The sequence below is a fragment of the Chiloscyllium plagiosum genome, chromosome 5 (assembly GCF_004010195.1).
Source record: "Chiloscyllium plagiosum isolate BGI_BamShark_2017 chromosome 5, ASM401019v2, whole genome shotgun sequence".
In the NCBI taxonomy this organism is placed as follows: domain Eukaryota; kingdom Metazoa; phylum Chordata; class Chondrichthyes; order Orectolobiformes; family Hemiscylliidae; genus Chiloscyllium; species Chiloscyllium plagiosum.
The window spans coordinates 51,268,728-51,287,102 of record NC_057714.1 but is presented as its reverse complement, the minus strand read 5'-3'; the positions used below and the strand labels follow the sequence as shown (position 1 = coordinate 51,287,102).

General features: G+C 38.0%; 1 protein-coding gene across 1 annotated transcript in view; it reads right to left on the bottom strand.

Annotated features, from left to right (window-relative positions):
- Positions 1 to 18,375, bottom strand: part of LOC122549894 (ATP-binding cassette sub-family A member 13-like) — a 278,487-nt gene that overhangs the window by 169,412 nt on the left and 90,700 nt on the right. The window contains exons 13-16 of the mRNA XM_043690092.1: positions 14,277 to 14,459; positions 9,669 to 9,886; positions 7,121 to 7,248; positions 3,504 to 3,618 (exon numbers count right to left, since the gene is read on the bottom strand). Of these exons, the coding sequence (XP_043546027.1) occupies positions 3,504 to 3,618; positions 7,121 to 7,248; positions 9,669 to 9,886; positions 14,277 to 14,459 (644 nt within the window). The remainder of the gene's footprint in view (positions 1 to 3,503; positions 3,619 to 7,120; positions 7,249 to 9,668; positions 9,887 to 14,276; positions 14,460 to 18,375) is intronic.

The following is an 18,375-nucleotide window of genomic DNA, read 5'->3' as shown; positions in this document are numbered from 1 at the left end:
ACATGTACATGAACTGTGGCTGTTTCAACTGAACAAAATTAATGACTGTGATTCATCATCCAACAGTGGACTCTCCATGGCAATTTCTTTGCCAATCAATCAGTATTCTCTTCACATCCAGTCCATTTTTTGGTTTCCCCCTTAAATTGGTATTCTTGTGAATTGCTTTGATGTGTGGAATAAGAAAAGCTTCGCCTAAGTGTTTTCATTCACCAATATAGATTATTTTTGAACTGCAGAAAAGAGTTGGAAGGGGAGCATGTAAGTGTATAGTTGAGGGAAGAGAGGCATTTACAGTGCATATGTGGCTGTATGAGGCCAAACAAATCACTTTTATTTGATATTTAACCTAAGAAAATACTTCCAGTTTATTCCAATCTGAACTCACTTTCATAAGTTAATAGGAAACCTTTGTCCTAATTCTTCATAAACAAATTTGAATAAAGCTGCATTAGATCAGGATCTCTCGTGATCCCCTTTTGGAAACAGATTATGGGGATTTTTTTGCCATATTAACAAAAAAAATCATATTTATAGATTTGAAGATGAAAAATGTAATACTATGTTCATTTGCCATTTGAGTGGTTTTTCCTGAGGAAAAGCCAAAACAAGACAAATACAAATGCAGAAGATAATATTAATTTGTGAGTGCATCACTTAATAAACAATGAGAATGAGAAAGGAACTTCTGAAAACAAAAAAGCAGCCCCAAAAATAAAAGATTTACGTTTGAGATTGTCGCACAAACAACTATCAAAAAGTATATATATTTTAAACCTTGCCACAATGCATATATGTTAATTGTATATTAATTGGTTAATTATATTTAGATGATAGACTTTAACTTATAATTCATGTCTATAAATAGACTCAGACCAAACTGTAATTATTGGGGATTTGTATGTTTGCAATTTGTAGCTCTGTAAACAATTATGAAAGTGTGTGAAGATTGACTCCAGTTCTGTCAGCCACCAACTGACTTTCTGGTGAGAAACAACATAAAATTAGACCATGGGTGGAATCTTGCACCCTCCCAAGATATACTTGGTGTTTGAGCCACATTCAATTGAATTGAAGAGTGACGAATGATTAAGTCTGGTATGGGGAGGCTGGTTGGCCTGACTGCTAACTGCATTCCATAAGTAGACATTAATTTCCTCATTCCGCTGTTATGAATGTAAACCTTGTGCCTGGTGGGGTTTGTCATGCAGGGAGAATAATCAGCAAATATTTGTTTGCAGGTTTCCACAGGTCTCTCTTGTTCAAATGTCTAAACAAAGAAGTTGTATCTGGAAGTAGGATGAGAGGACATGGATGCCAACCTTGTCTGTTAAACCCTTTCCCATGAATCACTCTGCAATTCCTTTCATGCCACAATTCAACTATGTTTCCTGCATTCCTCCTTCATCCAAGGCTTTAGGTAATTGTGTACTACCAGCAGCCATACCTCTCCAGAGTGTAAAAGAACTGCCAGCCTTTAACTGATCACCAGTTCTTCCTGGATGGGAAAGCTGACAACCCCAGGTTCCTCCATCCTCATGGAAGGTCTGACACAGTCTGCTAAATATCTGAGTGACCAAAGTATTGTGGGACTACTTGAAAGACTGTGACATCACACCTTACTGGTTCCACAGTTGGCAGCCGAGACCTCTGTCATACCTACAAATTTCCGCTCCCATCTGAAGAACTTGGTTCCAAGATTCCACCTCAGAAATGAAATATTAGGAGTGAATTTAGATTCACTCTGTTAAGATCCTGGACCACATCACTAACTTTGTTACAATCTGTGTAGGTATCAATAACTTCTCCTTTTACTGTTAAGGTAGATGAAGTGTGAGATCCAGGGGTCTTACTAAGAGTATGAAGCCACAGAATTCCAAGATTTGGAGATGCCGGTGTTGGACAGGAGTTCACAAAGTTAAAAATCACACAGCACCAGGTTATAGTCCAACAGGTTTATTCGGAAGCACTAGCTTTTGGAGTATTGCTCCATCATCAGGACAACCAGCTGATGAAGGAGCAGCATTCTGAAAGCTAGTGCTTCCAAATAAACCTGTTGGATGAAAACCTGGTGTTGTGTGATTTTTAATGGGATTCCAAGGTTTGAATAAACAATAATAAACTCTACAAGTTAAAACAGTCACAGAATCTATAATGCATGAAAATATGTTCCTAACACCCAGAATTAATACATGGTAAATATAGATAATGGACTACGCCTGGACACTCGACAAGACACATCAATAGCAAATGTAATCAAGACAGGCCCTATAGATCTCTCAGTAATTCTACTCAGATGTAATGACATGTCGGTTTAAGTGACTCAGTTATGTGGAAAGTCTATAACAGCTGTGTAATCTTCCCTGAAGTATAAATAATGATCTAAACTGTGTGATTTACATATAAATTTAATAGTATTTATTGGGTTTTTGGACTCTAGGTTACTGAGAAACATAGGTGTTCCTGTGTGCCTGAAGTTAATAATAAATGTGTATTTCTGCAACCATGGTGTTTTCTTTCAGCAGTAGTATGGAAAAAGGCTGCTGGACCCAAAGAAGCAAGTGCAGGCTGGTCCTCTCTCTCTCTCTGACTTCTATCGAGTAAAAACCTGTGTTTGATTTTACCTTTTGTGCCAAGGGGTGTTTATGGGGATCATTGCCAGTATTTGGAATAGCATCATTAAGTTGAGATGAGCTGTTCAGTTTTCAGACAGGTTATATTATCTGGTATCCTGTTTTCTGTTGTTTGTGTTTCATTCACTAATCTTGTTAATAAATTCTTTTTTGTTTTAAACCACGTGCTTTGACCAGCTGATTCTCTCCTGGAATATCCACATTACACCTGCTTAAAACAACTAGCAAAGTTAGGGTCTGGGCTACCTTTTCAAAAAAATTTGAGAGGTCTGGTCTGGTCCATAATAGTTTCTTTTGTTACTGAACTTCTGTTCTATTGTTTAAGCAAAATCAACAACATTGCCTGCTTATGTTTCAGCGAGAGTTTGTCAAAGTCAAAATGAATTAAAATATGATACATCAAATCAGGTATCAGTCTGGGATTTAACATTAACTGGGATTATAATGAGATGATTATTATTGAAGTATTTAACATAATTAAAGAAATTAAAAAATGTGAGAGACTTCCTCCTGTACTTGAGGAACCTAAAGCAAGCTTGCATAAGTTTAGAGTGAGGCTATTCTGGGGTGATAGGTAGTACCTATTCACACAAAGAATAGTGAGAATTTGAAGATGTCTCCCTCAGAAAAATTGTTGAGGCTAAGATTTATTGGTTTTTGTTCAAACATGAGCATGAAGTAACGAACAACCAAGGCAGGTAAAGAACATTAAGCTACTGATCAACAATGGTCTAAATGTATGGTAGAACAGGCTCACGGGGCTAAATGGCCTGCTCCTGTCCTCATTTTCCTCTCACACTCAATAAAGCTGATTATTCTAGCTATGTAGCTACAGTTACATGTAGCACTGTTCATGCCAGAATAGCTTACCGTTTCCAAAATGTACCAGAATTACTGCCAGCATTCTGTTTGAATATCAGAGTCTTATTAAGTAGATCTCTCCAATTGATCTTCCCTGTGATACAATTCGATTCTGAATAACTGCCTGTGAAGAACAACAGAATAGGCATTTTTTTAGAAAAGGAAAAAATAGTCACATACAAAAAGGTTTCAATTTCAGCTAAATAATGAACTATATCCTCTTTAACATGTTAACCTGCTATGGCAACAACAGTTTAGATGTTTGCAAATGGTACTTTGTGAATGGGATTTGTGGCCTATTTTATACTTCATGGTGTGCATCACGTTGGATATCATGTCAAATACTTCAGTCCACCAACCATCGAGTTTCTCAGGATTGGAAATTTGAAGACTGACAAACAAAGCCTTTGTACTAGTTTCTTTATAAACAATGTATTCAAATATTCCCATTTGTTATCTAGTAATATGAAACCATTATGAACTAGTCCAAATAAGGTAATAGATTAACTGTCTAACTTATGCCAAGGTTCTGATAAACAAAAAGAAAAAAAACTTATTGTCTAGGTTTCACTCTGTGATCTGACTTGTACAGATAGGTAAAAACAATGACTGCAGATGCTGGAAACCAGATTCTGGATTAGTGGTGATTATATTCACAAGAGGCTGTCAATGGACTTTTAACAAACAAATAAATAAGTTGCCTATGCAAAATAAAGACACAAACTATATTCCACTATAGAAGACCCATTTGAACAACCTTCTTCCAAATAGCAGAAAAGAAAATCCTCTTTCCCACAGTATTAACTACAGAGATATTCAAACCTCAGTGAAGAGTCTCTGCTAAAGCTTCTTGCTCAGCTGCCACAGCTTTAATTAGTTCCCCTTTGACCAAATTCTGCAATTATTCAATGTTGTTTTGCTTAGTTAGTGTCTCACTCAGATCCTTTAGAAACACTGCTAACTTATCTCACTTAATACTTGACACACGGTTAACATATCCATGTTTTCTACAACTTGTCAAATGACTTACACTCTTACACCTCCACAGCCTAGAGACTGCTAATAATGGCACCTCAGCTGTTAAGGTACTATTTTCTTTGAATTAAGTGACATTTTGATGTCACTTTATCTCTTGCTGGTACATTGAACTCAAGTCAGTAAACACACTAACAGTATGGTCCTTAAGTGGATTCCTGATCATTTAACTGAAATCATGTGATTTCTACTAATATTGTTTAAACTCAATGTTCAAAATTACTTGCTAGCTTCAAAAAGGTCAGATCTTCATAAATTGGAAACTTATGTGTATTTTTTCAGCCACTTTAGAACCCAAGTTCTCAAAAACAGTATGAATCTCTATATCACCATTTTCTGCATCAAAAAAACCTAGCTGAAACAGCATTTTTACCGCACTTTTGCAAAAAAAACCTTCCTTTGCTACAGCTTTTGAGTCACTTTGTAATGTTGAATTATATAAAGAACTGGAAAATTTCTCTCTCCTTTAAAACTAATGTAACTCAGTATTCATAATCTCAGCTACTTACCATGATAATTATCTCTTTGGAAGTTTTATAGAGCAGTGGATTAGTGGTGCTGGAAGAGCACAGCAGTTCAGGCAGCATCCGAGGAGCAGTAAAATCGACGTTTCAGGCAAAAGCCCTTAATCAAGAATGGCTTGGCTTTTGCCCGAAACGTCGATTTTACTGCTCCTCGGATGCTGACTTGTACAGATGACTATCTGCTGTGATCATAACAATAGTTAAAAATATTGAGCAGAGGATCAGGTTTAAAAGAATATCAAATATATTTATATTTATACATGTCCCTTTTGTTAGGATCAGAAAACAATTGAAATCAATTTAGAAATGCTTCAGCTTTCAAGCCACTAAAGGTGACTTTTGTCCATTCAATGTGGCCCAGGTCAAAAATTCATATCAACCCCTTAATTACATTACCTGTGTAGAAGGGAAGCGAGAATGTTTGGTCTAAAAGGTTGGTGTCAAAAATGTGACTTTTACATGAGCATGTATCACCAATTTTTTAAACTTCTAATTCCCCAACATAGGATTGTAAATTCAGTTCCCCAGATTTCTTGTATCATGTAACTCGCTGTCTCATCTGGACAGGTTTTGCCATGTTCCTGCCTTTTTTTGCAAATTGCATCGTATAGTAGTAAGGGGTTTCATTTCTAAGCATGACAAGACAGACATAGAAAACTTCCAAGAAAAACTGGTACTGAAAACATTAGTCCATTGATGCTTTTCAGTTGCTGGCATATTCTACATTTCTAGTTTTTAATCTCTTTGCAACATACACTTCATTTCGAGCAGTCATGGAAATGTATTTTAAAACGCCTGAGTAATCTTTTGACACACTAATAAGAGTAAGTTTGGCAATCAAAATCAACAGAAATAATGAGGGAGAAAAGGAAAGAAATTAGGAACAAAAATATCACCAAACTAAATCAGATGTACAAGTCTGTGATGGATCAACTTTCCCAAAAAAACGGTGAAGTTCACAGCCTATATTGATATTAATGCACAAAATTGTTCGGCAAGATCAGATGAAAAAGACATAGGCCACAAATTACAAATCTCTATAACATTTTCACTGTGTTTGCCTCAGGCAAATGGCTGTGCACCCCAAACCTCCTCAGCATTTTAAAAAACTTCACATTAATTGTCCATTAAACTTGTCATAGACAGTTAAATCTCCTAATTAACAGGGTATGTATGTTTTTATCAACTGGGTAATTAGAAATACATAGTCGATCATCCTTTTCACAGAACAGGATTAATTTGAACAGTTCAGCCTCCTTCTAGATATTTTTTAAATGCTCGTTTTTCAATATTTTAAAATTTTAATCTTCTCTTCCTCTTTTTATTTTTCTTTCTGTAACTGATTTGATTCTAATTTAATCACTCTCAATTCATCCCTTATCTCTATCATTTATCCTACTCTTTCTTCAACCCTAAATCTCATTAATTTTGATCTTGTGGTTCACTAAAGTCCCAGATGCTCTGTAACCCTCACCATCTGTTATCATCACACACTTCCTGCATCTTACAGGGCAAATTATATACTTTCCAGTTGAAGAGTGCAGGACCCAATTCCAGGAAGATTAGGTTAATAATGTAGTTTAGTGATGCAAAAACACAAATAAAATGCTGAGAGGAACATAAATTGTAATAATATATCATATGAATACATTTTAAAATTAATTTTAATACATTTGCAGTATAATTCTCATAATGCATCATTGTTTAACTGTCTGAAAAGTACATCTGTATTATGCTCATACATTATAAACAAACACCTTCTTCTAATTGGGAGAATCAATGAATTCTATAGTATGGCACCTAACATCTTCACATATTAAATGTAATACCTCTTTTTTTTGTTATTTTAACTCAAATGCAAACAGATGTGTGTTTGCAACTTGTTGAATTAATACTAAACTTTCGAGAAAAGAAAAGTGCTTACCTTCTAAGTGGAGAGATAACTAAGAAGTATAATTTAATGCATAATTTCTATCTAACTTAAAAATAAAGTCAGAACATACTCCACGTCTGTAAACTTTTAAAAAAGTGATTTAGGATTATGGAATCTGGTTTCTATTTACTCACTATTTCCATCAGGTGGTTGGTTTGAGTTTACAATCAGCCAGCAAATTCCTCGAATATGATTTTCAATGCTTGGCCAGAAATCACTATTTTCCAATGCAGATCCTTGCGCATCAAATACATCAAAGATCCTGGAATATATTAAGTGCTTAGAAACAGTCAAGAAAATATAAACTAAATATAAAGCTGTCTTTAGTTACAGCTCAATCAAGCTCAATTAAGCTCAATACATAAACATAACTGTTAAGTGCAGTAACACCTCTGTAGCCAGAGAGGAATGAAAAACTTGTGACAGAACCCTGCAATTTCCAGCCTCTCTTCCCACAGCAGCCGAGGATGCAATTCATCCAAGCCAGGAGAATTGTCTGTTTTTAAATCCAAAAGACCCTCCAATGCCTCCCCATTTCCTATGTGAAACTGTGCAAGTTCCTCACAGTACTTTTTCCTGAATTCTGTACCTATGTTCTCCTTTTTCAGAGTGAAGACCGAAGAGAAGTATTCATTCAACATCATTCCCAATATCCTGCAGCTTCAAACACAGGTTGCCCTCTTGATCCCTAATGGATCCTACTCTTTTCCTGGTTAACCTCTTTCCTTTAATGCATTTTTTTAAAATCACAAATCCTTTCTCGTGCCCCCTTTTTGCTCTTTTAATTTCTTTCTTAAGTTCCCTCCTGCACTTCCCGTATTCCTCAAGGACTGCAGCTGAATTGTTCCCTTTGGTCTTGCTAAAAGCTCTACTCTTCTTCTTTATCTAGTCCTGAATTCTCCAAGACATTCAGGGTTCTCTGAACATATTGCTCTTACACCTTTCTATAAAGGGTAAGGACCCTTTATAGTATGTATTGGACCTGTACTCTCTAGTTCCTTTTTGAATGCACCCCATTGCATTGTTGTAGTCTAACCTGCAAGGAGCTGTACCCAGTCTACTGTGGCCAGATCCTGCTTTATTTTAATAAAATCTTCCTTGCCCTAATTCAAAGCCATCTTTAGCAGGCTATCTTTTTCCTTGTCCAGGACAAATTTGAACCTTACTATGTTGTGGTCGCTATTGCCAAAATGCTCCCCCACTGCCATATGGAATACGTGTTCGGCTTCTTTCCCCAGAAACAGATCCAGCACTGCGCTATCCCTTGCTGGGCCTTCTATGTATTAAGATAAAACTCCCGAGATATATTTCAAGAAATCCATCCCTCTAAACACTAAACACTATGACTATCCAAATTTATGTTGGGAAAGTTGAAATGCCCTACTATAATCACCCGATTATTACTCTTATACATCTCTGTGAACTGTCCACATATTTGCTCCTCCATTTCCTGCTGACTCTCTGTGGGCCTATAATACAGTCATGGAAAACAGCTGACCTCTTAACATTCCTAAGTTCTACCCACAAAACCTTATTTGAGGACACATTGTTTAATTTACTGATGTTTTCTCCATGCAATCCCTCATAAGCCAAATTCTTGTACAATCAAGAATGGCCAATTGATTTTCTTTCTGATATTACACAAGGGTCATCATCAGGAAGCATATCAGGCATCATAGTGGCTCAGCAGTTAGCACTGCTGCATCATAGAGCCAGGGACCTGGGTTCGATTCTACCCTCGGGTGTCTGTGTGGGTTTCCTTTGTGTGCTCTACTTTCCTCCCACAGTCCAAAAATGTGCAGATTAGGGTGGATTGGACATGCTAAATTGCCCATAGTATCCAGGGATGTGCAGGCTAGCTGGATTGGCCATGGGAAATGCAGGGCTACAGTGATAAGGTAGTGGGGTGGACCTGGATGGGATGCTGTTCAGAGGATCGGTGTGGACTTGAATGGCCTGTTTCCCTACAACAGGGATTCTATGATAACAGAGTAGCCCAACAAAGACAGTGCACACCAGCCTGACTGACTGGACATCCTTACTGGAATGATTTCACTGCTCTTCAGTTGGATGAGATGTGAAAGTTTGCATTCACTGTAAGATTTCCTGTCCAATTACTCCAAAGTGTAATGTCACTGTAGTTTAGTGAGCTGTTCAATCTCAATTTTTTCTGTGTTGCATTATCCCACCTACTATGTGGTATGGGCACAGCAATTGTCCTCAGTGTCCCTGTATTAGACAAAAGGATTCTTATTTAACCATTTCTTTTGTAAATCTACATGGGTGGTCATACTCTGAAGAAAGAATTTGGTTCCTCTTTATCCATCTTTGCTTGCATACTGGATAAGGAATAAGTATATGGAATAACTATTTAGGCAGGATAACTTGGAGGTGGTTTGTACCTATCTAACTCGAGTCAATATTATCAGGTGGGAGGGATTGGAGGGAGAAAAATTGATGGAAAAAGGATAAAAATAACTGAGAAGCCACTAATTAATCTGGACGACCCTTGCAGTGACCAACACCAAAAGCAACATTGATTGTGAAATTCTGGATCAGTTCTGCCAATCTCCACTAATAATTCTGACCAAAGATCTGTGAACCATCTCCACGACGGCAACAAAAGTCTGCTGTGACACACAGAATTTCCAGGCTACTGAAATAATATGGATTTACACTTACAGATTCCATATGAGGTGTTCCTGAAAAGTGCTAAATTCAAAACCTTTCCAGTGTTCAGATGTAGCATGAATTTCTTCTGTGAAATTCCTAAAGAACTGATTGTAGAACAGTTGGTTGTTTTCATATGTTTTGAATACTTCTATCCATCCTCTATATGAATCTTGAAATGTGACTTCAAATTCCTGCTCCCCAGCAAGCACTGATTTGTACTGTTCAAGCTGTAATAATAGAAAATGTTAATGTCATGACTAGTGTTGACTTATTGCATGAACAAGCTGCAATTCATGCTCTGCAAGATTAAGGTAGATATGTAAATGCTCTTGAGGGGTGAACAAGCTTTTAGCACACAGTGACACTGGCTACAGGATCATGATTGAACCCTGTGGTGCATCTGTTTAATTATTCTCAATTTGCTACCTCAGTACTTATTTTCAGAATCAGTGACTGCTGTAAAAGTCTTTCGGTCTATGGAGCTTCTACATTTGAATGTACTTGAGTTCTAAGGTTATTTCCCTCTGTATCATTGTAGTGTACATTTAGAACCTGTACATTCTTATAAAATAATCTAATTTTTCAGTAGTGGGCCTGTGGTCCTCTGCTGGGCTTCTTATCATTTGTATGGCTGTCCCTCCTCCCCAGCATTTTGGCAGGCTGTACTTTGCACACATACTTTTTTTCCTGAGCCTATGTACCCACCCCCACTCAATTTTTATCATCATACCTTATTTTCCATTGAACAAATATCCTGTTCTACCTCTGGAATTCAATTTGTCTAGCCATCTGCATTGCATTATCCTGTAATTCTGAGTTGTAAGTGGTCTGACCAGGCCGTATGTGCACCTGCAATTTTGTTGGATATCAATTCTGCCAACAACCTGAATTTGCATAATTCTCTGCCGGTCAGTAAGGATAACTTACCCATGCTTTTCACCCTTTTACTTGGCCTCTGCTTTCTCTTATTAATCTTTGCATGCTCTGTTATGAAATGTCAGCATGTAATGAAATAAGCATTGAATGCTCACAATGCTTCTTCCAATTTCAGCACTTTCTCATCAGTGCCCTTTCTTGTTAATATTACATTTCACTGCTGCATAGAGTATTGATCTATTGATTTTGGTCATCTATTCTATCTCATTCTATAACTATCATGTACCCTAATCAGTTAGGAAGAGAAGACTTATAAAATATAGTTCTGAAGAAGAATCATGGACTCAAAATGTTAAATTTATTTCTCTCTCCATTGATGTTGCCAAACCTACTGAGCACTTTATGTCTTTATTACAGATTTCCAGCATCAGCTGTAATTTACTTTCATTAAATTCCCATGCCTGGTGCAGTACCTCCATCACCTGGAATGGCTCTGAAAGAGGTACAATGCTTCACTTGAGCTCTGGTGCTATTCCTTCTTCATCTATGATTATATCTACATACATTAGTATATGTCAGTATTCACCGCTATCCAGCTTCTACTCTGGTTTTCAGCCTTCTGATGAGTGTTGAAAAGAATTATCTTTTCACTCTTGACAATGTGCATTTTCAGCCACTGCATTCAATGATCTTTTTCACCTCTTCCATTGATTTTTCTGCTGCCACCATGTTTCGGTGTCAGCATGTATTTTATTTCTGTTTATTCTCCTGAAGTTTTGTTGCTCGAGTCCATGTAACTAGCTGCAAGTGCTCCTTACTCACTGCTTGATCTCTACTCACATTCTCTCAAGACCCTGCTGAAGCTCCTGCTCCCTTCCAGTTTTCTTTACATAATCATGTGACTCTGGCATTATCAAACATCATGAAAATGTTAATCCTATTGCTGTACAACCTGGCCCTTCCACCTTTTTCCAGTCAACCAACCTCCCTTAACCAAACAGTCTTCCACACTTGGCAGGTTCTTTGACCCATGTCCATTATTCCACAGCTTTTCTCCTTTGCTTCTCCCTCAAGCCTTGTGCAACTTGAGATTCCAACTGCACAATGCCAATCAAAGCCGAAACAAATGCACTCAAAAAGATCAAGGCAGTGTCTAATCACTCCAAAGTCCAGCATATACAGTGCTTTGCCTACTGAATACCTTATATGCATAAAGATTTACAAGGCACATTTCACTTGCTTACAGAGATTTTAATTGGGAAGGGGAATGTAATTCTGGCAAACTGTCATTTTAATGAGTATTCATGAAGTGAAAATTTATGCAGCTAGTGCTCATAGGCTCAATTCTTTAAGATTCCAAAAACGTTATTGTAATCTATCATCCTAATCTCAAAATTCTGACTTTTGGTCCCATCTTTCTTCCAATGAATTGTACCTATCTTCCATAAGACCATAAGACATAGGAGTGGAAATAAGGTCATTCAGCCCATCGAGTTCACTCTACCATTCAATCATGGCTGATGGGCATTTCAACACCATTTATCCGCACTCTCCCTGTAGCCCTTAATTCTATGGGAGATTAAGAATTTACCAATCTCTGCCTTGAAGACACAATGTATCGGCCTCTACTGCACTTTGAGGAAATGAATTCCACAGGCCTACCACTCTCTAGCTGAAGAAATGTCTTCTCATTTCTGTTTTAAATTGACCCCCTCTAATTCTAACGCTGTGCCCATGGGTCCTAGTAACCCCACCTGACGGAAACAAATTCCCAGCTTCCACCCTTTCTAAGTCATGCATTATCTTGTAAGTTTCTATTAGATCTCCCCTAAACCTTCTAAACTCTAATGAATGCAATCCCAAGATCCTCAGCCATTCATTGTATATTCGGCCTACTATTCAGGGATCATCCGAGTGAATCTCCGCTGGACATGCTCCAGTGCCAGTATGTCCTCCCTGCGGTGTGGGGCCCAAAAATGAACACAGTATTCTAAATAATGCCTAACCAGAGCTTTATAAAGTCTCAGTCGCACATCGCTGCATTTACATTCCAACCCTCTTGAGAAAAATGACAATGTTACATTTGCTTTCTTAACAATGGACTCAACCTGCAATTCAACCTTTAGAGTATCCTGGGCTAGCACTTCCAGATTTCTTTGTACTTTGGCTTTAGGAATTTTCTCATTTTAGAAAATAGTCTGTCCCTGTATTTTTTTTTCAAACTGCAAGACCTCACATTTGCTCACATTGAATTTCATCAGCCATTTCTTGTTCAACTCTCCTAAACTGTCTAAATCTTTCTGCAGCCTCCTCACCTTCTCAGAACTACCTGCCTGTCCACCTAACTTTGTACCATTGGTGAACTTCACTAAAATGCCCCCCGTCCCTTCGTCCAGATCATTAATATATAAAGTGAACAATTGCGGCCTCAACATTGAACCCTGCGGGACGCCACTTGTCACCGGCTGCCATTCTGAAAAAGAACCTTTTATCCCAAATCTCTGCCTTCTGTCAGACAGCCAATTTTCAATTCCATGCCAGTAGCTCACCTCGAACACCATGAGCCCTCACCTTACTCAGCTGCCTCCTGTGAGACACCTTATCAAAGGCCTTTTGGAAGTTTAATTAGATAACATCCAATGGGTTTCCCTGCTCTAACCTATGTGTTACCTCTTCAAAGAATTCTAACAGGTTTGTCAAGCACAACCTCCCATTACTTAATCCATGCTGACTTGTTCTAATCCGACCCTACACTTCCAAGAATTTAGAAATCTCATCTTTAACGATGGGTTCTAGAACTTTACCTACAACTGAGGTTAGGCAAATCGGGCTATAATTTTCCACCTTTTGTCTCAATCCTTTCTTGAACAAGGTTACAACAGAGATTTTCCAATCATCTGGGACTTTCCCTGACTCCAGTGACTTTTGAAAGATTTTGAAAGAATTGGGCAATTTTTTTTAGATTAGATTACATTACAGTGTGGAAACAGGCCCTTCGGCCCACCAAGTCCACACTGCCCCGCCGAAGCACAACCCACCCATACCCCTACATTTACCCCTTACCTAACACTACAGGCAATTTAGCATGGCCAATTCACCTGACCTGCACATCTTTGGACTGTGGGAGGAAACCGGAGCACCCGGAGGAAACCCACGCAGACACGGGGAGAACGTGCAAACTCCACACAGTCAGTCGCCTGAGTCGGGAATTGAACCAGGATCTCTGGCGCTGTGAGGCAGCAATGCTAACCACTGTGCCACTGTGCCGCCCACAATGATAGTTCAGCGTTGGCCGATGAGCAACATTGTAGCATGATTTCCTTGTCTTTATAACCTTTATGTCTCTTCATAAAGTCAAGCAATCTATGTGCTTTTAAAATTCCTTATCAACTTGTTGTGTCACATTTAAGGATGTGTGTATGTTTGGACACCAACATCACTCTGCTAACCTACATTTTCCAAAGTCACACTCTATATAACACGCTATCTTGGTGTTCTATTTAGTGACGGTCTCTGTTCTTTGGTTGGGAGAAGAGGATGGTTGTTGTTAAATGTTCGGGAAACAGGTGAACCTGTGCCCCTCAGTTAACATTGACACCATTAGAGTGCAAATATTTCATGAGAAAATTATTCAGAGCACATTTATGGTTTATAGGTAAAGATTTTGGAATTGATCATTTTCCGCAGATCTTCTTTCTACTTCAATTTTCAATATTCTCCAAACAATTAACAATAACTCACAGCTTCAATCCAGCTCTTCATACTTGGAAAATGTTCTAACACATTCCAGGGTTCACTGGATTGTTGATGACCGCATATTATACTTGTTAAGGCTTCATTTGAAATTACGCCCTCTGGTAAATTGAGAATATCACTCAGCTTCATTATATCATTGCACGTAACAGTCTTATTTTGGGTCAAGATCTGAAAAATATAAAAGACAGAAATTAGGAGAAAGTGAGGACTGCGGATGCTGGAGATCAGAGTCGAGAGTGTAGTGCTGGAAAAGCACAGCAAGTCAGGCAGCATCCGAGGAGCAGGATAATTGATGTTTTAGGCATTAGCCCTTCACCATGAAGACAGAACTTTTCAATTTTCAAAAGCAATATTTCTGCTAAATATATTTTTCACAACTTCCACACATGTTAACATTTTATTTTTCTGTCCCACACACAAGATTATTTTAAATTTATTTGCAGGGTTTTTTTACTCATGTCAATTATTTCTAAAACTTTAAATATTATTAAAATTTAAATAAAGCTAAAAAAATGAAGAGATAATCCCTGAAAATGTGTTACTTGCAATAAAATGAGGCCAAGAATAGGACCTATCTTTAGATGAGGCCAGAATTAGGCAAAATCACCTTTGTTTGGGCAAGATTGGAAGTTGTCTCTTGACGATGTCAGGATTAAGGAGCTGCCCTTTACCAAAACAGCTATTGTGAGCTTTTTGCTATGGCTTGATGTTTCATCTAATGAAACTAGGATGTGAGTATCTTCCAGGGATGTTTGAATATATAGGAATGGGAGGAGAAGGTTGCAAGATGGTTGTATGGGAAAGAAGGGGCTTGTAAGATATCTGTTAGAGGGAGAAGGAGGTTACAAGAATGTCGTGGGGGAAGAAAGAATCTGCAAGATTAATGTTCGGGGGGTGTAGGGAAAGGAGGCCAAAAGGTCAAGCAGATGAAGGCTAAAGTGGAGAGGCAACATTTTCAAATCTGTAAACAAAGGAATACTAAACTACCTGGGACCCAAATACATCTTAAATCAATGAGGTAATGAACTCCTTACAAATGAGTGTGAACTCTAGTTCACAATGTTTATGAATGACTTAACGAGGAAAGTGAATATACTAATCACCAAGTTTGTGGATGATACTAAAGTAGGTGAGAAGACACAAAGAGTTCACAGAGCAATGGAAACAGGCTAAGTGGCAAACATTTGGCAGATGGTATGTAACGTGGGAAAATATGAGGTTATGCACTTTAACTAGAAGAACAGATGAGGTGCATATCACTTAAATGAAACAAGGTGACAGGGAGCCACAGTATAGAGGGATTTGGACACCCTCGTGTATAAATCACACATCCATATTCAGCAGATTATTGGGAGTGCAAATGGAATCTTGGCCTATATTTCCGATCACACTTGCAATACTATAAACAGGTTTGGTCCCCTTATCTAAGTAAAGACAAGGCATTAGAAACAGTCCAGAGGAGGTTCTCATGGTTGATCCCAGGTATGGGGCGATATTCTCCTGAGGAGAGGTCGACCAGGTTGTGCTGTACTCATTGTAGCTTAGTAGAATGTATGCATTATTGAAACAAATAAGATTATGAGGAAGCTTGACAGGATAGATGTGGTGATGTTCCCTTTACAGGAGAGTTGAGGGTCAAAAGACATATCTCAGAATAAGGATTGTCCACTTGAGACAAAGATCAGAAGAATTTTCCTCTCTCAGAGGGTGGTCAATCTGTGAAATTTGTTACTGCAGATACTGTTCTTTGGCTGAAGAAGTTGGTTGTTGAGCATATTCAGAGCAGAGATAGACATTTTTATAAAAAACATCAATACGGGACTCAAGAGTTTTCAGGGTAAGACAGGGAAGTGGAGTTATAGAGCCATAGAGTTATACAGCGTGGAAACAGACCTTTTGGTCCAAACAGTTCACACCGACCATGTTCCCAAACTAAACTAATCCCACTTGCCTGTGATTGTCCCATATTGCTCGAAAGCCTTCCTATTCATGTACATCAATGTCTAAATGCTTGTTAAACATTGTAACTGTACCAGCATCCACCACCTCCTCTGGTAGTTCATTCCACATTCAACCACTTTCTCTGTAAAAATGTTGCCCCTCATGTGCTTTTTAAATCTGTCTCCTCTCGCCTTAAAAATATGCCCTGAGTTTTGTACTCAACCACCCTAGGGAAAAGACCCTTGTTACTAACCCTATCTGTGGCCTTCGTGATTTTATAAACCTCCATAAGATCATCCCTCAACCTCCTACCCTCCAGTGAAAAAAGTCCCAGTCTATCCATCTATTTTTATAATTCAAATCCTCCATCTCTGACAACTTCCTGGTAAAACTTTTCTGACTTCTCTCCAGCTTAATAATATCCTTCCTATAATAGGGCAATCAGAACTGCACACAGCAGACCGGAAAAGGCCTCACCAACATCCTGTACAACCTCAACATGACATCCCAATACATAAAGGTCTGAGCAATGAAGACAAACACCTTTTTTACCACCCTGTCTACCTGTGACTTAAGTTTCCAAGCATTTTGTACCTGAGCCCCTAGGTGTCTCTGTTCTACAACACTAACCAGGGCCCTACTATTAACTGTATAAGTCTTGCCTTGATTGTTTTACCAGAATGCAATACACTTCATTTATCCAAATTAAACTCCATCTGCCACTCCTCAGCCCATTGGTCAAATTGATCAAGATCTCTTTGCAATCTTAGATAACCTTCTTCACTGTCCACTATACTACCAATTTTGGTGCCATCCACAAACTTTCTATATTCTCATCCAAATCATCTATATAAGCGACAAACAAAAGTGGACCCAATACCAATCCCTGTGGAACAACAATGGTCACAGGCCTCCAGTCCAAGAAACAACCCTTCACCACTACCCTCTGTCCCCTAACATCAAACCAATTCAGTCATACATAGTGGAGTAGACTTGCTGGGCTGTATGAATGACCTCTGCTCCTGCATGTCATGGTTTCTTTGGTCTTAAAGTTACATAAGTTTAAAAATTAAAATATTTTTAAAAATGCAGTGAATCTTCCTGATAGTAAACACAGTGTCGATTGTTAAATTTAAATTCAAGATGTAGCAAAAAGTGACTGCATGGTTAAATTGTTCCAAAAGTTGCATACGCATGTGGGACAGAAATGCATCAGTCGTGACCTCAGCAGTCTGTTAAAAATGTGCTTAGGCTGATAAATTTTCCTATTTCCATAAGAAATATGAACAGGAATAGGCCCATCCAGCTTCTTGAGCTTGCTCCACCATTCAATAGGATCACAGCTGATCCGAGATGAAATGATATCTTTTCTTAAACAAGGAGACCAAAACTGCTCATATTACTCCAGATGTGGTCTCAGGAGCAGAAGTATATATCAGTTATTTTGGCAAAACTTTTGTTGCTAACTTATGTCTATTGTTTTGTACCAATTTAAATGCTGTTGTAGCCGGATATCTGGACATGAATTTTATCATTTTAAGTTTAATGGAGATTTGATTATTATTGAGATATTTATCAGTTATTCTAATTCTATTTTCTGTGAGAGTGCAAGTATCACACACATCACACAAATATCCAGCTGTCATTACTGGATGACAACATCACCTAAGTAATGATTTAGCGACAACTAAACAGGATCATCAAAACCAGAAAAGTAGCCACCAAAATTAAAAAGTAGCCCTCAAGAAAATCACATGATGAGTTCTGATTTAAAAATTTATTATTTTAATCCCTGAAAATAGGTGAAAATTCACCGAGAGACTGATAATATTCATTTATGGAGAACGCAGGAAAAATTAAAGCATTGAAATCATTAAGCAAGATAAATACTTGTAGAAGCAATTAATCAGAGTTTGGTTCTGCACAAGAGATACTTCCAAGGGACACTGAGCAAAACAACACTTTTCTGTGTCGCATAACTGACTGTAACAGCTCTATTTTGAAAAACTATCAAAACATGTAAAATATATTTCAATGGCATTATAAAAATAAATTATCCTGCGACTGAATGTTCCAAGCAATACAGCCAGAATTACATCACAGCAGGTGTACACTAGTACTCTGTGGGAGGCTAGGGAAGTGA